Source organism: Candoia aspera, chromosome 1 (assembly GCF_035149785.1).
Source record: "Candoia aspera isolate rCanAsp1 chromosome 1, rCanAsp1.hap2, whole genome shotgun sequence".
NCBI classification, from domain to species: Eukaryota; Metazoa; Chordata; class Lepidosauria; order Squamata; family Boidae; genus Candoia; species Candoia aspera.
The window spans coordinates 256,644,438-256,671,954 of NC_086153.1; the positions used below are offsets into that span (position 1 = coordinate 256,644,438).

The 27,517-nt window shown below is 37.0% G+C and overlaps 2 protein-coding genes and 1 long non-coding RNA gene across 7 annotated transcripts in view; 2 read left to right on the forward strand and 1 right to left on the reverse strand.

The window, feature by feature from the left end:
- The window catches only part of LGR4 (leucine rich repeat containing G protein-coupled receptor 4), a 122,249-nt gene extending 120,269 nt beyond the window's left edge, over positions 1 to 1,980 (forward strand). For both annotated transcript variants that reach the window (XM_063289554.1, XM_063289555.1), the window contains one exon: positions 352 to 1,980. In XM_063289554.1, the coding sequence (XP_063145624.1) occupies positions 352 to 1,628 (1,277 nt within the window). In that variant the 3' untranslated portion in view covers positions 1,629 to 1,980. The remainder of the gene's footprint in view (positions 1 to 351) is intronic.
- LOC134487636 (uncharacterized) overlaps positions 1 to 27,517 on the reverse strand; it is a 129,918-nt gene that overhangs the window by 88,388 nt on the left and 14,013 nt on the right. The gene's annotated exons all lie outside the window — the stretch shown is intronic.
- On the forward strand, positions 5,715 to 27,259 carry CCDC34 (coiled-coil domain containing 34). 4 transcript variants are annotated; one of them, XM_063289552.1, is made up of 7 exons: positions 5,715 to 5,893; positions 6,397 to 6,626; positions 9,246 to 9,375; positions 12,458 to 12,574; positions 20,268 to 20,426; positions 25,203 to 25,344; positions 26,317 to 27,259. In XM_063289552.1, the coding sequence occupies exons 2-7, from the start codon at positions 6,412 to 6,414 to the stop codon at positions 26,529 to 26,531; spliced, it is 978 nt and encodes a 325-aa protein (XP_063145622.1). In that variant the 5' UTR covers positions 5,715 to 5,893; positions 6,397 to 6,411; the 3' UTR covers positions 26,532 to 27,259. The 4 variants fall into 4 exon arrangements, with proteins under 4 accessions (XP_063145622.1, XP_063145621.1, XP_063145620.1 ...); XM_063289551.1 differs by lacking the exon at positions 5,715 to 5,893 and adding an exon at positions 6,090 to 6,172; XM_063289550.1 differs by lacking the exon at positions 5,715 to 5,893 and adding an exon at positions 6,184 to 6,289.

A 27,517-nucleotide genomic window follows, 5' to 3' on the forward strand; every position in this document is an offset into this window, starting at 1 on the left:
TTCCATTCATTAAACAGTTACTAGAACTCAAGTCTCAGAACTGTCTTTGAGTGAATGTGTGAGCGTGTGGATCGTTACACAATAAAAGTAAAATTCTTCATAAAAATGTAAATATAAAATATAAAATCCAATTCTAGCAGCAATCTCTTCTATTGTCTAATGATGCAGTAGTCTAGGCACTTACTGCAAGTTCTGCATTATCCATTTGCTTCCACCTGCATATATTTTCTATTAATCTAACCTTGAATGTAAATCTTCTTTATGTTGTTTTCAGAAATAATACTTGTCTGTTACAATATGCTGTGACTGGCAGTCTTTTTTTCTTAACACATTTTCCCCCCACTGTTTTAGGTGCTTTCAAGCCATGTGAATACCTACTGGGAAGCTGGATGATTCGTCTTACAGTCTGGTTTATTTTTTTGGTTGCCTTATTCTTCAATGTGCTTGTCATCTTAAGTATATTTGTTTCTTCTACTTCACTTCCCTCTGTCAAATTGTTCATTGGCTTGATTTCTATCTCTAATTTACTGATGGGAATCTACACAGGTATATTAACTTTCCTGGATGCAGTTTCTTGGGGACGGTTTGCTGAATTTGGTATTTGGTGGGAAACTGGCAGTGGTTGTAAAGTGGCTCGGTTTCTGGCCATATTCTCTTCAGAAGGAGCCATATTTTTCCTCTTGTTAGCTACTATTGAGCGAAGCTTGTCTGCCAAGGAAATCGTTAAAAAGGGTAAAAGCAACCATCAAAACCAGTTTCGAATTGCAGCCGTGTTTGCATTCTTGTGTACGTTGATAGCAGCATGCTTGCCAGTCTTCCACAAAGGAGAGTATTCGGGCTCACCCCTTTGCTTACCCTTTCCTACTGGAGAAGCCCCCTCTTTGGGCTTCACAGTTACATTAGTGCTGCTTAACTCATTAGCCTTTTTGCTAATGGCTGTTATTTATACAAAACTGTACTGCAAGCTAGAAAAGGAAGATCTGTCCAAGAACAATCAAGCTAGCATGATTAAACATGTTGCTTGGCTAATCTTCACCAACTGCATCTTTTTTTGCCCTGTTGCATTTTTTTCTTTCGCTCCACTCATCACTGCAATCTCTATAAGCCCTGAAATTATGAAGTCTGTCACTCTTATATTTTTCCCACTGCCTGCTTGCTTGAACCCAGTTTTATATGTGTTCTTCAACCCCAAATTCAAGGAAGATTGGAAATTACTGAGATGGCACATCACCAAGAGGAACGGGACTGGAACAGTTGCTGTTAATACACAAACTGGCTGTAGGACTCAGGATTTCTACTATGACTGCGGCATGTACACACACTTGCAGGGCAGCTTAACCATGTGTGAATGTTGTGAGTCACTTCTTATATCCAAGCCTGCACCATGTAAACATTTAGTAAAATCTCACAGTTGTCCTGCTCTGACCGTAGTGCCTTGCCAAAGGCCAGATGGCTGTTGGTCAGATTGTGGTACACAGTCTGCCCATTCTGATTACGCTGACGAAGAAGACTCATTTGTATCAGATAGTTCAGATCAAGTACAGGCCTGTGGACGGGCTTGTTTTTATCAGAGCAGAGGCTTTCCATTAGTTCGTTATGCCTACAACACCCCGAGGATTAAAGATTGAAAGTTTACTGCAAGTAAACTGTATGCTAAAAAGGAGGAAGCATGATGCTTCCTATAGACCATGCCTGTTTCACTCTTTCATCTGAAAGCACTTTTATTAATCATTGTATGATATTAATTATAAATAAGGGATGTAGGCCTAAATACCCTAAGCTATACACTTAAAATAAGAGCTATTGCTCTTTCTGTAAATAATTAGAAAACCAAAATTTGTAATCCATTTTTTAAAAACTTTTTTCCAAACAACTATATATTATATTTTAGACTCATTTCCATGTTACGCAGTTCTACTTTCGTTTTTCTGTTGTGATATTGATCCTGACAACTTTTATAAATAAGCACAATACAACAGAATATTATAGATTTTTTTGAACTGGGCAGGGGGGCTGTTGCTAACTTTTGTATAGCATTTTTGACTGAATCTCAGGACAATTTACTGCAGGGCCAAAAGATGGGAGCATTTTTCCCATATGCAACTGTGAGATAAATACAGCAAAACATTCTGTGTTTTCTTAAGTCAAATTATGGATTAATTTGTGTATAATTAAAAATATTTATTTCAGTCAAATACTTATCACCCTTATAATATATTCTGAGTAGTTTGGCATAGTAATCTTTATCTTGAGAGTACTGCTTGAAAACAGTTTGAAACTGATCTTTTGCATGCTTACATGACATCAAACTCAGGTTTGCTGCACTAATATTTAATCTTTGATTCAGATATGTACTATTAGAACATTCCTACAATCTTGAGATTCAGTATGGAGTTATAGTTGTTTCTGGTCTCCAAAATGGGGATGTTCTCATCTACATCCATTGGAAAATGGGCTGCAGACATACTGTGGGTATTCTAATGCCTGCCTAGGTAGTTTTAACAAGGGCAACAGAATACACCATCATCCTTTAAACTTATATGTGCATGTTGGGTTATATATACTTTTGGCAGCAAAAAAACAATCTAACTCTACTTTGTGTAGATGAAAATCTTTGTAAGTAGGAAGTATTTTCTGTGAAACTACAGCACATAGTACAACCTTCCCCAACCTGGTGCCCTCCAGATGCAGATTAGGAATTCTCAGAATGGGGGTCTTGTACATCTGGAAGGCACACAGGAAAGGCTGATGTAGAATATACTAACAGAGTAGGCTTTATAGGAGTAAAAGAGGTTGAGATGTTCATAAATTTAGAGATAGAACAATGTGAGGTACCTATACTTAAGAATTTCTGTTTCATTGTTATATTAAAGTAATGTGAAACCAGGCTGACCTTCCTTAAAAGGGGAAGCAAGGAGATACACAGATCATTGCATTTTAGAATTAAGACCTTTTTCCTCAATTACAAAGTATAATTAATGCCCTTAGTTTAACATGTGAGCATCATAACATTATGAATGCATAAGCTAAATCTTCTTATTTTTCAGAACAAAATATTAAGTAAGAGCAACTCTACTGCCAAACCAGTAATTCTGGTACATTTTAAAAGCTAAATAATTAACATTAGAATTGCAGTTAGGAAAATTAAACTGTACATAGTGTGCATAAAAAGAATGTTTCTCTGTTTGTAAATTATTTAATAGAACTCTTGATGGGAAATGTTGCTTCAGTGCATTTTTGTTAATTCAAGCTACCTCCTGAAATATAGAAGCTGCCAGTAGCAGAATGTTTAAATTGTGGTTTATATATATATTTTTTTCTATTGTAAATAAACCTCAGTTGTATATTGTTATTGTAATAAAACCAGAAGCTTTGTGTATCAAAATTACTTAACTTGTACAAAATATGAGCTATTATCATTCTTGTATACTATAATTTTGTAAGCCTAAATCGTTCATAGTAAAATCATAAAAAATTGAAAACAAGAAAGAAGTATTCTAGCATGTTCTGTTTTTATACTTAAATCTCTTAGATTTACATATTTAACCTAATGCTACAGGCCAGTGCCATGTAACTTTGCATACGGTTACAGGCAATATTGTAGTCATGAACATTCACCAGATCACTGTCATCAGATCAACATTTTTCTTCTTCCTGTAAGTTCATAGTTTTACTGGCCAGGGTATGTTTCCCCAAACAGTAACTCCTAGCACAATTATTTGTATTCTCACTGTTACCATAATTGGATATAAATCATCAATTGCAGTATTCTCAGTGGTAGGACTAAATCCAAAAAAAGTCCCATCAGGAATATTGACCTCTAGATGCTATTTCATGGGAGAGTGCCAAAAAGTCTAAACTGTCACGTTACACTTTGATTCATGGCTCATTTCCTTGTTCTGTGCCAGTGTTTGGTGGATTTGAGGGTGAAACAGAAATCTGTGGGGCTAATTGCTTCCATTGCACAGGAATTGGGTGTCACAGTTACAAATTGAATATAACAAGGTTTTAAGAGCTAGGTTTAAGCCAGGATGTGATGAGATTTCCGCCTCCTGATCTGCTAACATGCTGCCCTCCTTGAAATATTTAGTGGATGCAGATATTTTCCCCACACCCAAACAACTCTAGAAACTCTGAATCAAGCTGGAAATACAAATACTCAAAGAGTTCTCAAAAAGTCGAAATTATCTCAAGGCTCAAGCTGTCTGAGTATCTCCAAGTCCGAATACATTTCATAATCTTTCAGTCTTAAAAGAAAAATTCTGGCTAAGAAAAATTTACTCCCATTTAACCGTTACTTGTTCAGATTATCTCCATTAGGTGTACATCTTGCATGGATTGTGAGGTGCCAGTTTAGTATGTTGATGTTGCTGTCTTAGTTGAAGCTTTAGTTTAATAAGATCCTGCTTCAGAAAGCATTTCTTTCAGATCTGCACATTTTTATTTATTGAAACACACCCACACAGCTAGGAAGTAGTAGTAATAGTAGTTTTATTTATAACTAAGTGCAATGTAGACAAACTAAAGCAGTTGATACAATAATGTGTTCTAATCTATTACAGTATCATAAGGAGTTTCTAAACTAAACATTTCATGATCTATAATAATACTAGCCTCTACATCCAAAGTAGCAGGTAAGAATTTGTTTATCTCAAAGCAACTTCATAGGAGCCCAGGAAAAAGAACATTTTTAGGACTTCTTTAGGATTTCAGGACTTGTTAAAGTCATCCAATTTCAAGTCCTGTCCTTCCAAAGAATGGAACTGGTTGAGAAGCTCTTAACCATAATGTGGCAGTTTTAGTACAAAGTAGACCCAAATGACCTTGGCCTGATAATTGGGTTGGGCACTGAGGTACATGAACCACCAGGAAATTTTTAACCTAACTTGGTATGCCCATATTTGGGGCATGATATGTCAACACCATCAATTGGTATTGCTATCTCTCTCAAATTCTCAACCAATGTAACAGCTGGCAATAAAAGAGGTAGGACAAAATAAGGTCCAGAATAGTATGAACAGCAGCATTCTGGGCACCAATCAAAGGGCCGAGGGAGGCCTCCAGTAAGCCAGCCAACAGGCTGCTATAATAATCCCAAAGCATGATTCAACCAAGGCGTGAATCTAGAGCTTGGCTGTCTCAATAGAATAATGGAATAAGACCAATGGAATAAGTTGGTCACACGGATTGTTGCATAAGCGGGCATAGCGTCTGGCTGAAAGAGGCATCCCTAACAAGGGAGCTGCAGTGATCCTATTCAAGAAACACAAAAACTGCTTCCAGAATGACACAAGACCAGGGCTACCATATATGTACTGCAAAAAGATTCAGACGATCACTAGAAGGGAGTAAAGAGTGCCATCCAGTCATGGTCCGGATTTTCGAAACCCGTATAACGGAAGTTTTAATCTCCAGAGGGTGGGGAGGTGGAGGTACAATAGCGGCTGCCACTCTTCCCACACTAGCAGGGAATTTCTCTAGCAGAACATAAAACTTATTTTTAGCCCCGTATCGATAGGTTGAACGGGCGGCGGGGTTAACGCAGACTTTTTAATTCAGAACCTGAAAAGGGACGGGTATGGGTTTGTTTGCCTGAAAGGCTTCCTTCCTAATTCGCATTACAGTAGGAGGGAGGGGGAGAGAGAGGCATGTGCAGGCAGCGCTCGAACGCCATTGTTTCCACATTCCAAGCCTCAGCCTTACTGAGAATCTAAGCCCTTTGGCTAAGGTTTGGCATGTCGCGCAAACCACTGCCGCCAGCTTGATGCCCGCTAGTGAAATGAAGATTCGCCTGCAATAGTGACGGAGGCAACGCATTGTTGAAGTAACTCAGCCAGAGATAACTGGACGGCGAGAGAAGGGCCGGGAGGATTGTACAGACCCACGTGCAATTGTGGGTACTGAACATTTATTAAAGGGCTCTAAGACACCCAAGGAAGGAAGGGTTAAATTGAGGCTAGCTGGCGGGAGAAGTACAAAAGGAGGGAGCCTCGTCCCCGCGCTGCGAAAGCGGAGCGGGGACCGACACGCTCTAGGCGGGCTCCTGATAGCTGACAGGAAGCGTCTCCGTTGCCATGGCATCCGTTCCGCATAGTGATTGGTGGAGTCAGCTGTGCCGCAGGGACGACTGGGAGCGGAGTAGGCGGGGCGGGTTTAGAAGCGGCGGCCTCAGGTACTGCGGCGGTGTAGTGTCTTTGGAGCCGTTGATGGGGGAAGGGGAGGCGTGGAGGCTGGGCTGTAGACGGATGAAGGGCGAGCCCCGGAGGTCGAGGCGAGAGGAGTTGAGGAGGTAGCCATGAGTAGGGCGGGGAGAGTCGAGCGTTATTCGAAGCGGAGAGGTGGGGAAGGGAAGTCCGGGAATACCTCGCGCTCCATTCTCTCCTCCTTTCTTCGCAGGTACCAGTTAACATCATGCCTACTTCCGAGCCCCCCAAAAGCAGGCGGGAGGCAGTCTATTCCTCCCCTGCTAGCTCTGACGACGAGGGGCCCGGCAAGTCTTCCACTTTCTCCCTGATCTCTGGAAGTTTCCATCCAGAGTTACCAGATTTCCACCACGAGGGGCAAGGGGGAGACACAACACCAACTAGCAGGGGGTCGAGCATCCCTCAGAAGATGAAACACCATAGGTAATGTGTCACCCACAGTGCAACTTTCTACTTTTATTTGGCAGTTTCTGGTTAAGCCATTGGGGGCCTAAGTAGTTTGGAAGCCCCTGGGAACCTAAGTTTAATATTCGTGGAAAGTGTTTTGTTTATCCAGACTCCTGTGCCATGAGTGCCACAAATTGCAACCGGGAGGAGTTGTATCACTACTGGACAAGAGCCTAAAAGTCTGCAAAGCTGCTAAATTCCCCCTTTGTTCTTCTCTTTGTTGTACATCATTGCTGGTTATTGTTGCCCTAATCGAGTGTAAGCAAAGGTACACCAAAGCACTGGAAATAGCATGTATTATACCGCAAAGTGCATCATAATATTCTTAAATACTTTGGCTTGGTTTATGGCATATATGCCCCAAAGACTAACCTTCACTATTTTACACAGAGATTATATACTAATTTCTAGAACAATGGTTTCTGTTTTAGAGTACATACTGCATAGGGCCCTATTGGACTGAAACAGTGTGTACATATTACAGGAAAATAGAACTTGGAAATCCAACTTCTTCCCTAGAAATTCATTTCTATTTCGTGGTTTACCAGAGTTTCATTGTATATATCTTTCCTATAGAAAAGGTGTGTGTGTCAAGTTAGAAAGTTATAATGGTCATACCAATAAATGATAATTGAAAAAAGGCTTAGTGATTACTAAGTATTTTAAGAAATAAATGTCAAAACTGATATATTCAGGTCCTTCGCATTCAAGAAAAGGAACACACATTAGGCTTTTGAGAATTGGTCTGGAATGTTGAGTATCCTCCATGTTAGACTGGGATGCATAAATTGGGATTGGACAAAGGCAGATAACATTGCATGAGTGGTTTGCATAACATTGAAAATAAATAGTTTTATAAAGATAATTTTGTCCATTTTAGTTACTTGTTAAATATCCATGTTTGGGCTCATAGTGAATCAAATAAGCCTGGATTAAATAAACACCGTTATAAAGGCAGTGCTTAGATTAAACAAGCAGTGTTATAAAGGCAAGGAAAACAAAGCTGTTGAGTAATCAGAGCTAAACTGCAAAAATAGTAGTCCTGGTGTAGCAAATGTATGTGTATTAAATAATGGAAAAAGGAGTGTACTTGGATTACATTATATTTAACTGAATATTATTTTTATCATTTTAAATTTATTTTTAATGTATTTGAGGAATTATAGTTACTCATTAACATCATTAAGCTCGTTTATTTAAAAACAAGCTCTATATAGCATTTTTTTTACTAATTTCCCAACCAAAAAAAAGGTGGACAGAAACTTCACTCTTCCTCTCCCCCACTTTAAATTGATAACTATTATGATACTTTTTTTTAATGTTTTAGGGAAACAAATGCTGGTATTCTAACACAAGGCCTCATCTGAGATAATTTTCCAAAAGTCATAGTGTCATAGTAATGTAATAATTTTATGATCTTCGGTATGTTCCTCAATTTAAAATATTGTTTCAGTAGACATCATCTGTTGACATCATATGCTGATAATTCATATTTATCTACCATTAAGTCCCTACTTCTATCATGATATTCAGTAGGTCTCTTATCCATATGCTGAGAAAACTCAGATGTGTTTTAGCAAGATAGTTATGCTATGTGCTCTGAAACAGTTTATCCTTGAACAATTTGCTTCACAGAATAGTCCTTTGATAAATAATTAAATGTAGACTTTAATTAATTTAATTAAATTAATGCATAAGTTGTCAACCTTTATAAAGCAAGAGCATGCATCTGAATACTGTGGCTATTTCAAAAAAATCCAGTGAACTATGGTAACAATTACATATTCAAACGCTAGCAAACAATGTGACATGATACGAGCAGAGCTCATTTTACTGTATCATAAAGACCTGTTTAGTAAGTCATAGATCAAATATCCTGTTTATTATTTTTTTTCTAAATATATATTATTTTCAACTAAATTTGAATTTAAGGGCTTACCAATCGTTTTCACATATATTGAAAATATATATTTAGATCAAATCATGAATTTAATCAAGTTATATCCCTCCTCCCCTCTGCCCATTTTAATTGTTCATAAAAAATCTGCAATCCTGAAATACATGGGTTTGGGCTTTTGATATTATTTGGCATATATTTGAGTATTCTATGTGTACACTGACTACCCTCTAAATGTTTACAGTATATTGATGCAATACGGAAAAGCCATAACTTCTGTGACCAGTATACATTGAAAAAAAGTTTATTGGAGGAAAGCACTTCCATTTTAATTGAATTTATTAACTATTATTATATATTTCTATACACACAAGGAGGAGAAATCCTGCTATACGAGTGGAAGTGTGTATAACATTGGATGAAATCTACTAAGGTTATACCGACTTCCACTCATACAATAGGATTTCTCTCTCCTCCTCCCTCTGTAGCACCCAAATCAGTCTGCAGAGTCTTCTTCCTTCAAAGCAGATTTGTAGGACTGCATGGAGAATGTTGGAGGGAGAGAAATCTGCTCAGTAGCAAACAGGGATCTTTGAATACAGTCCCATAATTATACTAATACTCTAAAGAACTGTTTATAATATTACTTGTTTTCTCATAAACACTATTGCATCTAATTTCTTATTTTCAATTCACAGTATGGAACAAATTAAAGATACAAATAAAATAAATCAGTCACCTGTTCATACCAATCTCTCACCATGGGAAGGATGGTTCCTTTGCAAAGAAAGAGAACTGCGTGCTCGTTTACAAGCAAAAGCTTTGGAGGTGAATACATAGCTTATCTTCTTTATAGTTAACAACAGACTGTCAGGCATCAAAATGCACATTTCCCACATTATTTTTTAAATACAGATTGTTCTTCATATTTTAATAACTTTATATTTGCTTTGCTTTTTATTTGCTGATTGTGTTCTGATTCATTTGCTAATTATGCATATTTTGCTCTGTTGATTTTATTTTATGCTTGGTTGAAGCTGGTGTCTGCATTTTCCTTATCCAACTCCCCCATAATCATTTAAATTTTGAATATTTTTCTTTAATTAATGCTTTTGTTTTATTTTTTAAATAGTTTTAATGGTTACCTACATCTGAAAGAAAGTGTGCTGTTCATAGGCAAGCCAAGGTGTATGATCCAGGATAAGAGATGATTTGGCTGTAAGACATAGGGATAGGCTAAGTTTTGCTTCAGTTATTGTCATTAAACTGAATTTAGAATTTCAGCACTATATTTGTATCCCATTATGACATAACCCCAGGTCTACAACTTTACTCTGGGAAAGAGAAAAAGAGGTTGTATATCGTGCTATTTTCCTCCACACCAAGAAATTGGTTACCAGTTTAGGTTTAAATCCTGGCTTTTAGTTAAAGTTTCCTGACTTATTTATTTGTACTGTGAGGATACTACTTATTTGAGGTTATTCATATCTTTTATCACCGAAATATGATCAGTAGAACCAAGCTACCTTGCTTTATTAACTAAGAAAGCTGCATTTTGACACAAAAGAATGTTATGGCTGATATATGTTGTGATAAACTATAGTATGTTACATGACTGTTTGAGGTATGTATTGAGCTTTTATCCCTTTCAAAATGAAATTTATTTCTGAAAAGTTTTGTATTAGTACCCTTTTTGCTCATGAATTTACCTTATTCTCTAGTAATATTCAGAATGGTCCCACTTGATTTTTTGTGATAATACCATCTTCATATTATTCTCAATATTGTTTGCATTACCTGCGTTTCATGAAGGTTCTGTCATCCCAACACCATCTATGCTCATGGACATTTTTGGCTGTAATTCAGTAGTGATTTTTGTGTAACTGGGGAAAGGATTTATTGTTATAACAATTGTTTTATCTACTTAATGTAAACTTTCCTGCAGTTTGCCAATTTCTAATTCTAGTAACAGAAGATAACAAACAGGGTTAGAAAATGTGTTGCTTTAAATATTCAGTTCATTATAAAACATACTGAGTAATCTTTAGGACGTCAGTTTGGCCTAGGCTCAAGGAATAATCTTCCCTAAGTCCAAACCATTGTAGGTAAAGAAATGAGGGTATCAGGTGGTTCATATGTGTTCTTTGATTTTGTTAAATATGCTGTATGAACTAAGCCACAGTTGATGGGATCATACATTGCAATAAGCCATAAATCATGTTTACAAATCTTAAGAGCTGGGTTCACATAATGTTAAGCAAAAACCAATTACCTTAAGGCTCAGTGCATTATGAAACCCAATCAGTGTGTGCCTCAGTGAGATCTTCATTAGGTCATAATGTTTAGTCTGTGAACTAAACATTCACTATTCACTAATATAATTTGTGAATATGGCCAGTAATTATACAAAGTTGTTGATATCACTAAATGAATCATTTCCATTTCACTAGTTTACACGTGTTGGATATTATGTGTGCATGCCTCATTCACATATCCTAAGCAGGAACATGGGAAAGGGCGGAAATATTAGATTAGTGGAATGGGCCTGCACAGTCTTGCTTCCCTCCACACAAGGAACTTGAGCAGAAGATTAACAACAACAACAACAACAACAACTTACTATTATTATTTATGTGGCCACCCATACTGCAGTCAACTCTGGGTGGTGAACAAGCACAACACATTATATAAACAATGCAAAAATAATAAAGATGCCAGGTAAAAACTCCTCAGTCAAGCAAACCAAACACAGACTGGAATCTTAACATCCTGCCTCAAAGGCCTGAAGAAAGAGTCAGACTTTTAAAGTCTTCAGAAAAGCTAACAGCCAGGGCTGACCAAACCTCAGCAGGGAGGCTCATCCACAGGGCAGATATCCCAGCAGAGAAGACATGCCTCCAAGGTCCCATAAGTTGACACTTTCACAGTAGGGACCTGGAGCACTGTAGATTTTGCCGGTTTGCTTACAGAAAGCAGCAGCTTCAATTCAAGGCCCTCCATTTGATCAAACATCAGCATCCACAGTGTTCACAAAGGTAATGAACAATGGTCAGACACCTGAGTACCTGTGGGATTCTTATCTATGCTTATCCTGACAATTTGTTTATCAGCTCTTCTTGAGAGAAGGAGCAATCTGGAGTTTGATCTGGCTATTCAGTGCCTGCACAAAAAAAGAGTTTCTGATAAAATTTGGAGGAGAGTACAACTTCCAATATGAGTCATTGCTCCCCATCAGTCAGAACTAAAGGTAGTATGTTTGGCATTGAGTGCTATGGCTCACCTCATGTTCATTAAATGTCTGCACATGTATTTTGCATCTTAAGTCGGGGATGACTGAGAAGGGAGGTCAGGGCATTTCCACAGTTTGCAAAAGTTTAGCCTTGCCTTCTGACAAGAAAATGAGATTAACCTTTTCCTGCTGAGTCCATTTTTGGATGACCAGGAGAATGGTACGTCATGGTAAGTCTAAATGTTCCTAAGAGAAGGAACATTTGGACATGTGCCTCAAAACATGAATTTTGGCCTTTTATGTTTTCATTTCAATTTCAGTCATCTAGAAATGACTGACTTCAATGTTTATTGCTTTCATCAAGACAAGTTTAAATTACAGGTTTGGAAGGACAAGACATCGAGGACACTCATTAACTCTTTTCATTCATGCATCCTCTTATACAACTGTACACTCATTATTCTTCAGAGAAAACTTTGTGATAAGTTAAACACACACGCCATAAGAAAAAAAAACTTGTAACAAAAAGAGATTTCTGAAAGCTATTGCTTTCTTACTTTAAAATAAAATGAATTTGTCATGTGCAGTACTTTGCAGTGAGAACTGTATTTGGATCCAAATTTGCTGTACTTTATACAAAGCAATCAAGAAACAAAGAATAATTTCCATCTCTTTTAACAGGAAATGAATCAGCAAATGGAGGAAACAAAGGAAAAACAAGAACGAGAAAGAAAAAAATTAATTGCTGAAGAGAAACACAAGGAGTGGGTCCAGAAAAAAAATGAAGAGGTGAAAAGGGTGAAGAACTTTTCTCTTTCAGCTGAATTTTGCATTTGTCACATGGCAAATAGTATCTGTTTTTATGTGGACCAAGATAATATTTGAGTTACCAAGCCGTTAAAAACCACTGTAAATTTTTAGTTAGTTTTATTTTGATAATTCAGCAGAAATTAATGTTTTTCATTCCTCATAGGATGAAAACATGACTTCTCTTATTCTGTTAATGAAAGTAATTAAGATCAATTAACTAACAGCAAACATGTATGTGTATTTTCAAAATTAAGTCCCATTTTGTATAGTGATGAATTCTTTCTGGGTAGGATTTCATTCTTAAGAGTTACCCTTTCCTCTCCCTTTTCTTTTTTATTCAATTACTCTTGTATAATGAAAAGCATATCATTTGATATAGCAGGCTAGAGCTGGGATAAGAAGAAGGAAACAAGAAATAGAATGGAATGGAGTGATGGAGGAAGAGTGTCCTTCTTTAGCAGATTGCTCAGCTTCTGTGTCACAAATGAAGTGAATTCCTGATGGTTAAATAGAAATTCCTGTGGGTGTTTTTTTTTTAACTGTTCTCTTAAAAATACTTGCTTTCTGCTAATTTAATGTTAAAGATTGTTTAAATTCTGTTATCTGTTGCTTTGAGTTTCAGGTAGGAAAATAGATGATTTAAACACAATTTATATAGTTTATAACGAAATAAAAATGATTTGGTTTAAATTTTTATACACTTTGCAACTAGTTCAGAATAGTCTTTGCTGTATATCTGTTTCCTAGTCTTGGCAATTTCCGGATGAGTGGAGTTTCAGCCCACAGAATTCTCCAGCCAACTTGGCCGTTGCTGAAAATTCTGGGGCATGTGGAAGTTGCAAAGTTGGGAAACACGCACTAGATGTTAGAATTAAAAACAGGCCAACTTTCCTCTGGTTGTCTGGAACACATATTTATTCAAACTATATAATGGAATTAATCCATTACGATAACTCATGGTTTAAAGTTACAGAATTTAGAAGATACAGGAATAACAGATTTTTAGGATTTAGGATGAATTTTTTTAATGTAATACTTGTCTTTAGTGTCTAAATCATTTTGTTGATTTAGAAATATAAATTCTATATCACATAATATGGTTTGTTTATTAAATTAACAAGTTTTGCTTTAAATGTAAAAATTTAGATTATTCAGAAAATTTCAAAGTTACTAATTGAATTTTCTGTTACATATCTATGCTTAGTTTGTTACAGACATACAGGTTGCTGAGCAGTAAGAATTTTTTTATTTCTTAATTTTTACTAGTATATGAGAAACAGGCAAAACGAAAATGGAAGGAACCACAGAGGCTACTATGTGTTTAAACTTAGTCTCCTCAGTAGCGTCAAGCAGCTAGAGAAAGAGAAACAAACCAATTTAATTTTATCAAATGTTAACAAGAGAAACTCCACAAAGCAAGCATGGAATTCTTTACTTTAGTGAAAATGGTTGTGCCTCTGTTGGATCACACGTGCATCTTGCTTTTACATTACATTACATTGCTTGTCTTCTATGTACAAAAACTGAAATGACCTACTACTCTAATTATCTTATATCAAAGTATTCCTATTGCATGTGTATTAGAAATCATTGGGGTGAGGTGGGGAGTAAACGTCTTGAACATTGTATGTATTCTAAAGAGTAATATTAATCATTCAAAATGTTCTGGTCTTTTAGGGAAGAATATTATACCTACTGATTTTTCTCCAAATGTCATATTTTATAATTAAATTATTAACTTTTAAGTCTGTTGGCTTATAGTAAAAAATTAAGGATATAAACTTCTAAAATGTATAAATAGTCCTCTAAAGGGAATTCTTAGCAGTAAAATCCTTGCTCAGATTTAGAGAGGTGAGTTCTTCAGAGCATTATATATTTGACAGAGAATGAATGTCCTTCCAGCCTTGTAGTATCAGGTGCTTTGTAATCATAAAAATACAATATTAATTACTGTAGTCCTCTTTATCAGTTTCTAAACCATGACTATACAACTCAGCATAGATTTATATCTATAAAAAAACATTAAGTCTTGCAGAATAAAATTAGTATATATGAAATAGCTATTATCAAAACAGGAGCCATTTAGCACGTGAATACTTCTAATGAAATAATGTTGCACTTTGAGCATTCTATTTCCAATAATTAGCTGAACACACCAGTTTCTTCCTAACATCTCATATAGTTTCCCATCAGCGTGAAATATTTTGTTGAATTAATTGTATGTTAAATATATAAAAATGTAAAATTGCATTCATTTATGTTAATTCATGACTATTCCAGTTCCTTATTCAGTACCTTAGTATTATCTTTAACATCTAATTATTTTAACAACACTTTATAAATAGCTATAATAGTCTTATGTCATTAAGAACATATGAACATTTTGACTATCTTGGATGTTTTGTGTACTTAGGACTACCAAACAACACGTAGGTTTCAGCAAAAGATACTAACATTGCAACTTCTCAAATAATACATCAAAAAATAAAAAAATCTGTTAAGTCTATATTCCACATTCTGCCCAGGTTCTCCAATAAAAAGACTGCCTTACTGTTCTCAAATTTTCCCATTATAATAATTTAGCATGGTTATAGGATCAAATTTTACTTTCTGTTTTATCTGGTGATAACTCATCTTGAGCTTTGAGTACTACCCATAGAAATTGTCTATAAAAAGCTGATTTGGATAATTCAGAAGCCCCCAAAGGCACACACCGAAATTTAGACCAATATATATTATATTCAGAAAGACTCCAAAATCATCAATTAACTTATTACAGATGTGTAGAATGCCAGCCTTTTTCCAGATCATGCTATTCTTGGGGCAGCTTAGCAGTTTGTGGAAGTAAATCCTCCAAAATAGATGCAGTTTGAGGTGCCCCAGACATGACATTCCAGATAAAACAGATGTGTTTCAGGGCTCAATCACTCCTGGGACATCTCCATTCACTTCTGGTTCACAGGATTACCTCCAGAAGCTGCCAAACCATGCCAGAATGGCATGGTCAGGAGGAGATTTGGAAGCCAGGCTAAAATTCCAAATGCAAATTTAACAATAAAAACTGCTATGTACCTAGTAAACTGTTTTAGGTGTTTTAGGTAAGTAAACAGCATTTTTAAATTCTTTATTTAAAATACGTTTGAGTACTAGTTCCCATGTAACACTGGAGGCATTCTCAATTTTGTTCTATCAAAATGAATACAATTCAAAATGTTCTGACTATCCAAGTGGGCCACTTGATTCCAAGCTCAAAAGAAAACTAATCTTCCATACTTTGCAGTCACCTAATTTTAACCAACTGTATGAAATCCTGCAAAATATGGCAACTGGGAAGTGTGGCAATGGCAGTATCTTGGTATGGGGTTGTTTTGCAACTTCAAGAGCTGGACACCTTGCAGTCAATGAGGGAACAATGGATTCTAGATTGTACCCCCAAATTCTAGGGAAGAATGTCAGTGTATCTGTCCATAAGCTGAAGCTTAAATGAACATGGATCAGGCAGCATGACAACGATCTTAAACATGCAAATCTAGAACAGATTGTCTGAAGCAAAGGACATTTCATATTTTGAAATGGTTGAATCAGAGCCTTGACTTTAACCACACTGAAGTGTATTGTGCCATGACCTGAAGCAAGTAGTTCATGCAAGACAGAGCCAAGGTATTAATGAGCTGAAGCAGTTCTGTAAAGAGGAATGGGGCAGAACACCCCTGAACTGATGTGCAGGATTGATCAACACATAGAATAAACATTTGACTTAATTTGCTGCTAATGGAGGTGCCACCTTACTAAATCTAAAAAACTTCACATCCTTTTCCAACAAAGACAGTGAGTGTTGTCTCAATGTGTTCAGTAAAGATATGATGCACTACAATACACTGTTTTTGTGCTGTTTTTTTTTTTTAAACCAGAATCTCTTTATCTATTAATAGAACTTAGATGAAACACAGACTACACTGTAGATTATAGCACTGCAGGATTATAAATTGTTCTTATGGATAGTTCTAGAAATATTTGGGATTCCCCTCTATATTGTAACTCTCATTCAGTGGTAGATTAGAACCAATACAGTAACCTTTGAGTGCCATACCATCATTATCACTAGTTTTATTGGTATAACACCATGTGTCACCAGTCCCTCTCTTAGGCTTTTCATAGTCACTCAGCCTCTCTTCCTCTTCTCAGATGACATATCTCACAGCCACTGAAGGTCTTCATGCATTGCAGATGCCAGCCATCTCTGAAGTTTTTCCTGCTATAGACCTAATCATATCTACTGTTTCCATTATTTTGTCTTCAGTATCAACCTCCAATCCTGTTCAAATAGGCCTGGATAGTCCTCCAGTCTGTCTCTTCCATTTTTTTAACTTGTATTGCCTCAGTTTTAGCCTTTATGCCATCTCTAGAGCCATTGCTTGGTTTACCTTTGGCATCTACCTACCACTAAGAGAGTATCCTTGTTATTCCCACTTCTACAGGTCTGTGGGTGAATGAACTACGAAGTACTTCATATGAGTAGCTTAGTTTTTCCTTCTTCCTGAATGGTACCAGAACACAAAATATACCACAAAATAAGAAATAAGCAAAGAGGAACTTGATCTACTATAGTCCTGTGTGTCATTATAGACTTCTGGGATGAATGCATCCACCATTACATCCTTGTCATCACAGCGTACTTCCCTGGAGAGAGCAACAGTTTTGTGGGTTTCGTAAGCAATCTGTCACAACTGAATACTGAACAACAGAGGCCTATTTCATACTCTGTTTCCGCAGAAGGAAATTCCAATCATCTCGTCTTTTTGTCCCCAGCAGTTATACTTAGTAATGCTTCAATAGGAACATTCATGACAAGAATCCCCTTGACAAAGCTGTTCTCTTAAAGTGGATGGATACACTTTTTAATCTTCCCACCATACCACTAATTGTCACTGTTCTAGCCAAGATCAGTGCAGGCAATACCTACTGTATTCCCATGTCTCCCTCATCCATGTAGGAAACAATTACTAATATCTCCCATCTCAGGGCAGTCTCCTGTTCAGGTAATGACGCTTCATCTGTCATCCTGGTGCAGTCACTCTCTGCTTGACTGAATGGTGGATTCACCCACAGTGACTCTCTCAACGGCTTTCCAACAAATGTGAGAGGTGTTACAAAAACCCTCTGACATGTACTCCTCTAAAGCTGCAAAGTTGTCTTTTTGTCTTTTTGCGACCAGCGAGTGGTGGATACATTGAAATGTTATATAAAGACAGTTCTTCAATTTCTGTTGATTCTGAAGGTCAGAGGCTTGCCCATTTGGCTGCTATATTGGCTCCTCATGTTCCAATCTTGGCTCCAGTTTTTCTATATCCAACGGTCCAGAGATTTGTACTGGGCATCAACCTGTGCAACAATGAGATTTCTATTCTGATTAAGCCTTTTAGTAGTGTTAGCTAAACTTCCTTAAATACAATTCAGGCCACTGTCAGTCTGCTTCCTGAAACTTGGACGAGTGAGATCTGAGCTTTATGGATGGATTCTCCATGCCTAATTTAGCACAAAGAAAAGGTCCTTCCCATCTGAACTGGCAACTCTTTCCTTTCATGGTTCATTGACAGCTCTGGTGTCAACCATACAGCTTGCACCATCTGAAAGAAAATTGTAATTATGATACTGCATTTAGTGACAGTGGTTTGTTTTGTATCTTACTAGAACTGTGTATTTTGTGCATGAGTAAAAGATAGAATTGATATCAATAAATGTGACAGATTGGTAGCTTCAGCCCTTTCCCAAGCAGAAAGCACAGGGATTTCTTTGGAATAGGGTAGGATATAGAAAATGTTGTACAGACACTTTTTTAAAAAGGAACCTTAGATTAATCGATGTATGGTCAGCTTCTAAATTGGCTAGCTTAATAAAACCATGTGGTGCAAGGCACCATATTTATAACATTTCTTTTCCCCTGTAGCTATCCATCATTCTTCAGATGTTGTGGTAACCTGTAGGGGAGGTACAGTAAAGAGAATCTTAGTGGATTGGTAGGTAGATATGGGAAGAGAACTTAATAAATATTGAAGCCACTAGGCACTAATAAGAGTTTTAAAAATCAGTTCCATGATGCATATTTTATTTAGCCTGAGTTTTAAGACAAAGACAACTGACGTTAGGGATAAAGAAGATCACATAAACAGTGATAATCTTTTCCCTAGATGAGTAGCCACTGAAAGTTAATGTTCACAGATGGATCTAGATAGTGAACAAAAAAAGGTACAATTGATACTAATAAATGTGCTATGATTTGATGCAAATTAGCTGAGAGAAGCTAAATTGAGAGACAACTGATAGCATAAGGGTATAAAAGAAAGCAAGGAGGGTAGGCCTAAAAAACAAAAAGAACAAGAGAGAGTAATTTCAATGCAACAGGTTCCAACCACTCTACAAATATCTTTGAAAAAAGGTGGCTATCCAAAATGCTTCAGAACAAGAGTAGCCAGGCTTGTTTATGTTCTGTTGTAGTTTATAAATAAATCATTTAAAAAGTAGAGTAACTCTCTAAATAAAACAGTATTAAAGGGGGTTTTTTTTCCTGAAAAACAGGCTAAAGATACAGAAACATATTTTTAATCATAGACATGAAAAATACCTAGCTTTATGTTTCTTTCCATATGGATCAGAAGCTCTCTTAGATCAATAAATACTGATAATATTTTTGTTTTTCATTATATGAGCCTGAAATAAAAGTCTCTTAAGTATATTCACTTTTAAAACTAGCATTACTCCTAGGAATGAATGGTAAAGTTTTAGAGTAATTCTTAATATCAGCCGTTCAGTAGCAAGAATTTGTATAGAGCCTGATCCACTCTTTGCTGTTCCAGCCTAACTTTGGGTTCCCATTGGCTAATTTGGATATAACATAAGCCAAAGAATCAAGATAGCCTTGTTCATGAAACACAACCATAATATAGATATATAGGGGTAGATTCTTATTTCATAAATTCATTTATTAATTAAGAGGAACATTAAAAAATCATAGCATAAAATAGCAAAACATTACATAAACTCAGTAAGGCTGAAGATGGTCAACAAAGCTTTAGAGCTTGCTATTGTTACTGGGCCCTTAAGATAGAGGTGGTCTTATGCATTTTTTCTGTAATTGTTCACTGATGACCCACTTACTGTGATCTTATCCAGGTGTTATTTTAATCAGCTGACAAATATGCAAATGGTCTTTTTTATATGCTCAGTTGAGGAAGCATATAAGTTGTACATTACTAGTGTATGAGCTCTGCATACAGTTTTAGTAACAACACAGACATACTCAAAAGTTTCTCAGTTAAAATGGCAAATCACTGTCACAAAGCCAGTAGATAGTGAAATCAAAAAGTGCTATATTAAGTTCCATATTCCAGAAGAAACTGGAAATGAAACAGTTGTTATATAAGCACTGGATTATGACTAAGATTGGCTTTGGCAGGTTCAATTTGCAAAAAAAAGAATAAAGCATCCTTCTAAACAGTCTCAAGCCTGTCAGATATTGCTACTTGTTTATCTGGGCATAATTCTTACCAAGGTAGAAAATCTGCATTGGGTCTATATCTCTTTCAGATGCAGGCATTAGTGAATACCCAGGGCATCAAGAACATACATTTTTTCTAACTAATAATATTTTGACCTATATTTTCTAAAATAATACTCTCTACAGGAAAGAAGAGAAAGACAGCGTAAGCTCAAAAAAGAAATGAGAGAAAAAGCAATAAAAGAGCTTGAGAGAGTACAGTCAAAGGAAAGAGCAAAAGAAATGTACCGGGAATGGCTGAAGAAAAAGAACTCTGAAGATCTTCAAAAAAAGAAAGAAGAAAAAGTAAGTTTAATTTAGCGTAGTTATTTTTTTCTTGCAACATTCAGATACTGTTAACATAGTGCATGATCTCTTCTCATATTTGTGCCAAATTGCTGTCTGGCTGACCTTGCAACAGAAGTAATATGTGATAAATGTGTGTGTGTAGAGAATCTACATCCTACAAATCCAGATATGCATGGAGTAAAAACAAATAGCTAGATTTAATGAGCTGCATCTGTCCATTTTCCAACAACCCTACATAATGCAATTGTTACTAGCAGCTGCATACGAATAGCAGGATTTTTAAAAACAGGTGTATTTTTCGCTCACCTGTAACAGTTCAGATCAATGATTATTCCTAGATTTTGAAGATACACCCTATAAATATTGATACTGGTAGAGAGGTACCCTTCAGCAAAGGATCGTTACCTTGTCGTGGTGCTGGAGCTTGAGCACCTCAATGATGCCATGAGCTAAACCGTGAAGGGCCACCCAAGACGGGAAGGTCATGACAGAGAGGTCAGACTAAATGCGATCCCTGGGGAAGGTAATGGCAACCCACCTCAGTATTCTTTCCGTGAAAACTAAATGGATCAGTACAACCAGAGATATGTCGGTATACCATCGGAAGATGAGACCCCCAGGTCGGAAGATGGTCAAAATGCTACTGGGGAGGAACAGAGGATAAGTTCAGCTAGCCCCAGACGTGATGACGCAGCTAGCTCAAAGCCGAAAGGACGGCTAGCAGCCGACGGTGCTGGTGGTGAACGGCGAATCCGATGTTCTAAGGATCAGCACACCATTGGAACCTGGAATGTAAGATCTATGAGCCAGGGCAAATTGGATGTGGTTATTGGTGAGATGTCAAGATTAAAGATAGACATTTTGGGCGTCAGTGAACTGAACTGAAATGGACTGGAATGGGCCACTTCACATCAAATGACCACCAGATCTACTACTGTGGACAAGACGACCACAGAAGAAATGGAGTAGCCTTCATAATTAATAGTAAGGTGGCTAAAGCAGTGCTTGGATACAATCCAAAAAACGACAGAATGATCTCAATTCGAATTCAGGGCAAGCCATCTAACATCACAGTGATCCAAATATACGCCCCAACCACAGATGCTGAAGAAGCTGAAGTAGAGCAGTTCTATGAGGATCTGCAGCACCTACTGGACAACATGCCTAAAAGAGATGTTATTTTCATCACAGGAGACTGGAATGCTAAGGTGGGGAAGCTAGAGCCAGACATCGTGAAGAGTGAGGTTGAATGGGCCTTAAGAAGCATTGCTAATAACAAGGCAGCAGGAGACGACGGCATCCCAGCTGAACTGTTCAAAATCTTGCAGGATGATGCTGTTGAGGTAATGCATGCTATATGCCAGCAAATTTGGAAAACACAAGAATGGCCATCAGACTGGAAAAAATCACCTTATATCCCCATACCAAAAAAGGGAAACACTAAAGAATGTTCAAACTATTGAACAGTGGCACTCATTTCACATGCCAGTAAGGTAATGCTGAAGATCCTGCAAGGTAGAGTTCAGCAATTCATGGAGCGAGAATTGCCAGATGTACAAGCTGGGTTTAGAAAAGGCAGAGGAACTAGGGACCAAATTGCCAATATCTGCTGGATAATGGAAAAAGCCAGGGAGTTTCAGAAAAACATCTATTTCTGTCTTATTGACTATTCTAAAGCCTTTGACTGTGTGGACCAGAACAAATTGTGGCAAGTTCTTAGTGGTATGGGGATACCAAGTCATCTTGTATGCCTCCTGAAGAATCTGTATAACGACCAAGTAGCAACAGTAAGAACAGACCACGGAACAACGGACTGGTTTAAGATTGGGAAAGGAGTACGGCAGGGCTGTATACTCTCACCCTACCTATTCAACTTGTACGCAGAACACATCATGCGACAAGCTGGGCTTGAGGAATCCAAGGCTGGAGTTAAAATCTCTGGAAGAAACATTAACAATCTCAGATATGCAGATGATACCACTTTGATGGCTGAAAGCGAAGAGGAACTGAGGAGCCTTATGATGAAGGTGAAAGAAGAAAGTGCAAAAGCTGGCTTGCAGCTAAACCTCAAAAAAACCAAGATTATGGCAACCAGCTTGATCGATAACTGGCAAATAGAGGGAGAAATTGTAGAAGCAGTGAAAGACTTTGTATTTCTAGGTGCGAAGATTACGGCAGATGCTGACTGCAGTCAGGAAATCAGAAGACGTTTAATCCTTGGGAGAAGAGCAATGACCAATCTCGATAAAATAGTTAAGAGCAGAGACATCAGACTGACAACAAAGGTCCGCGTAGTTAAAGCAATGGTGTTCCCTGTAGTAACATATGGCTGCGAGAGCTGGACCATAAGGAAGGCTGAGAGAAGGAAGATAGATGCTTTGGAACTGTGGTGTTGGAGGAAAATTCTGAGAGTGCCTTGTACTGCAAGAATATCAAACCAGTCCAGGAAATAAAGCCAGACTGCTCACTTGAGGGAATGATATTAAAGGCAAAACTGAAATACTTTGGCCACATAATGAGAAGACAGGACACCCTGGAGAAGATGCTGATGCTAGGGAGAGTGGAAGGCAAAAGGAAGAGGGGCCGACCACGGGCAAGATGGATGGATGATATTCTAGAGGTGACGGACTCGTCCCTGGGGAAGCTGGGGGTGTTGACGACCGACAGGAAGCTCTGGCGTGGGCTGGTCCATGAAGTCACGAAGAGTTGGAAGCGACTACACGAATAAACAACAACAGAGTGGTACCAGAAAACACAAGGTGTAAAGTGATTTATACATTGGTTTTACTGAGTTGTATCTAAGTTGTAGAGATATATAGCTGGAGGAAGCAAACTTTTTGGGTGGTGAGCACATTTGGAATGTTGCAGCGTGCAGTATGCCACCAGGCAGCTTTCTTTTCACAAAAAAACTTAGGGAGAAAAAAAACCACATAAAACGAATAGGTGAGGTTGCTCTACCAACCAGTTTACTTTTAGTTTTTTTTTCTGAGCAGGAGAATATTTCCAAAGTATGTTAAAGCTACTTTTGAAGAATGCCTGTGAGACCTATAAATAAAAATGTTAGCATATTCAATTTACTTTGAAATATAGCAGCTTTCCATTTCAGGAATCTTTTAAAACATAGGTCAGTTGGGGCTCTTGTAAGGACTAAGAGAAATATCTGGGTATTGGGTGCCATATCCCTGTTATGTCATATTCTTTAAAGTTCTCACAGCCTTCTCTTTATATACATCATGTTCACTGAACCCAATTTACACTGCTGGCTTTGACTTTTAATATCCTTTCAAACCTAAGACTGAAGCACATAAAGATCTCCTGTCTCCACAGTTGTGAGGTATGGGAGAAGAATGTTTTCAGTGAAGTAACACTAGCGGTGGCGCTGCGGGTTAAACCGCTGAGCTGCCGATCGGAAGGTTGGCGGTTCGAAACCACGCGGCGGGGTGAGCTCCCTTTGCTAGTCCCAGCTCCTGCTCACCTAGCAGTTCAAAAACATGCAAATGTGAGTAGATCAATAGGTACCGCTTCGGCGGGCAGGTAACGGCGTTCCGTGTCGTCATGCTGGCCACATGACCCGGAAGTGTCTACGAACAACGCCGGCTCTAAGGCTTAGAAACGGAGATGAGCACCGCCCCCTAGAGTCAGACACGACTGGACTTTACGTCAAGGGAAACCTTTACCTTTACCTTTTAACACTAGTAGAATGTTTTTTCCAGAACTCATTTTGCATATCTGTCACTATCTTTTCAGCGCTGAGAAGGTTTTTTTATATACATGTTAATTTAGACTTTCTAATCTCTCTTGTCTTTGAGATCTTTTTAATCTTTTAAAGTTATATTCATTTATTGTTGAATTTTAAATTGTTGTCATTGTATATGATGTCCTGAATATCTGTTACAATGTGGCCAATAACTACTGTGAGTAAAATGACTAACCAGTTAAGTAAAAGAATAGCTAAAATAATAATTTTATATACATGTACACACATTTGTTATGCTATTCCCTCTCCGAGAAATCATTGAAAAGGAAGACCAAAAAGTTTATAGTTGGGTGGAGTTGATGAATTACTCAGAAAGAGATGAGAAGTTTAAAGAACATAAGGCCATGTATGGTCATGGAAGAAACAAGGAGGGTTTGCAAGGATTCATGTATTCATCAACTTCACTCCTGAAGATCAGACCACCTTCTTTTAGGTCTAGCTTGTCCTTCCCTATTCTGTTATTTTTGCAAACATAGTATCATATTTTTTAAAAAGTCCATTCATTAACTTACGCTTTTTACTTTATATTCTTCTTACATTCAAAATTGCAGTATTTCATATGTCATGGTCATCAATACTTTCAGCCATGAATATTGACCTCTGCTGAGGTTTTCACAAAGCTTTGTTTCTTTTTTTGTTTGTTTATAAATTGTGTATGGCTGCCCAACTTGAACAGTGCAGCTCTGGGTAGCTTATAATATAAAACAAACCAAGATAAAAATAAGTCAGTTAATCAATTTTTAATAAGTAGTAGACTGGATTGTTAGGATAAGTTGCACCTATGGCACACACAGCAGTCCCTGCTAGTATGTAAGGACAAAATACCAATAGGTTTTGACATATCTTGCTAGCATGTCATAGGCCAACTAAGCCCAATTCTATCCTAAGCTTGTTCACATTTTATGCAAGCCAGCATCTCTAAAGATAACCTTGCAAGTCAACATACTGCTGTCCTTGTTCCACCAACTAGAAGGCACTTTGATATTGTTACATACCTGTTACCATTCCTTTTGCAGGAAAAGGAAAAGCTACGGGAAGCTGAATTACAGGAGAAAAAGGAAAAATCAGAGAAGATGTTCAAAGAATGGCTGCACAATTCTAAAAACAAGCCCCGCCCAGCATCAGCTGGCTATGCCTATGTCAATGGGAAACTTGCAAGTTTGTATCAGTAGCCAGTCAGCTAACACAGTATCTCCTCAACTTGTATAGAAATGTTGATTTTCCAGTTTTCTTTAAAATGTTAGTGAGCTAGGTGGTAAATATTTTGGATGTGAAGTGCCAAGGTAGGCCTTCAGAGCACACTTAATTGCATACATGTGACCTCATATGCACCCATACCCATACTTACACACATTTTCACACACACACACATCCTTGTCTTCAGCATGCACACATCATTTCCCAGCATACACCTTGCATGTACATGAATTGCCGAACTCCACAGCCTTACCAAGATACGATCACACAATACACATATGCCTACAAATATAACCTACCTTCATGTACATTCATCACATACAGAAAGCTTTGCTTCCTTCTTGAAAGTAGGTTGAATTATGTCTCATTGTATCGCTCTTGCCAGTGAAAACAGATTTTTTTTATCCTCTTGGCCTAAGAAGAAGGAACCGTAGAGGTTTTTTTCTCCTTCCAGTGAAGAAGAACACAAGCTCATGCAGCCTATCTATTGAATGATTAGTGGATTGCCTGGAACCAACCAGGCTAGGGATGGAGGTACACTGCAAAAACCCAGAGAATGGGCAGGTGCAGTTGAAGAAGATGTAATTAGAGGCATGATGGTCTTTTGCTTGCTAAACAACAGAAAAATCTGTGTACATTCTATAGATGCTGCTGCCATGAAAGTAAATCCTGATTAATATTTGAAAGGAACTATGCAAATTGTAGACCAGTGCTGAAAGGTGTATCAGTGGCTTTAGGTAGATAAGACTTTTTTTTTAAAGTGCAATTTTATGCTAGATAATACAGTCAAGAAAAGCTCTTCAAATCTTCAAGTTATCATGACTAAGACATATTATCAGATATTTTATAATTAATTCACTGTTTTCTTCAGTTTGAAGATAAAGTTTAGCCCACATACCAGTCCTTAACTGTATTGCTTTCTAAACATTTCAGCATATCCAGATGGAAATGCCTATCCAGCTCCAGCCTTTTACAACCCCATACCATGGAAACCAATTCCTGTGCCTCCTCCTAAGGAAGATAAGTATGTTTCAGTGAAGAAAAATAAGAGGCCTATATCCAGTCACATATATAGATCTTCTTCAATGCTTTTTCAGAAATCCAGGAATAATACTCATTTTGGGTCATTACACAGAATTCAGAAATAGCATAGGCATGTTGTAAATAATATTACTGAGGTTTAAAGTGTTGTATTATTAAGTGTGATGTGTAAACATCTATGATTTCTTAACTTTTCATTTTTTCTTTTTTATTGTTAAAATAATGCACCTACTACAAAAAGTTATTATAATATTTGAATTTTATATATGATATCTTGTGAGCCATATCTTAGTATTAAATACTTTAAGTATGTACATAGACAACTTCTATTGCTTTTGTGCTTTTTTTTGAGCTAGTTAATGTTAAGAGGTCACCACAATGCAGTGGAAAAGTAAAACAGTTGTGGCTCAAAGCTAAAACTAAGATTTTGGATTTTAAATCTATTTTGGCCTATAAAGCCAATGAACTGATTTGGGTTTTAATTAACTATGCCTGTTAAACTAATTTCCAGAGTGTGGAGTTGGAGAACATTTTAATACCCTCCTTATTGATTTGTGAAATGCGTCTCTTTACTATGAAATAATATGTGTAATATTGTAGCTATAGTACATTTTCTGTTCATCTTAGTTTTTCTGATTATTCTATTTGTGGTAGTAAATGTATAAGTAATAGAATATTACTTATACATCTTAAGCTAATTGAAGGAATAGGACTTCTTTATAAATTTTATAGTGTATCTGCCAATAAATACAATTTGTAATTTCTAAATAAAGGTTTTATTTTATGTTTTATGTTTTAAAAACAATTGTTTAAGGAATAAAACAAATTGTTACAAGACTAATGATTTTCATTAATGGCTTTTAAAATATAATACACTTCAAAGCATAAAGTTGTTGACTACACACAAGTAGAAACTACATCTTCTATATATAAATTTTACAATTTTTAAAGGAAGGAGCAAGCAATTATAAAATACACAACCAAAGTGCATTCAGTTATAATACACTTTGTATCAAAGAGAGGATGAGGAGAAACTATAGTGTAGTCATAATTTAAAGGCAAGGGCTGTTTATCCAGACATGCTTTCCAAACG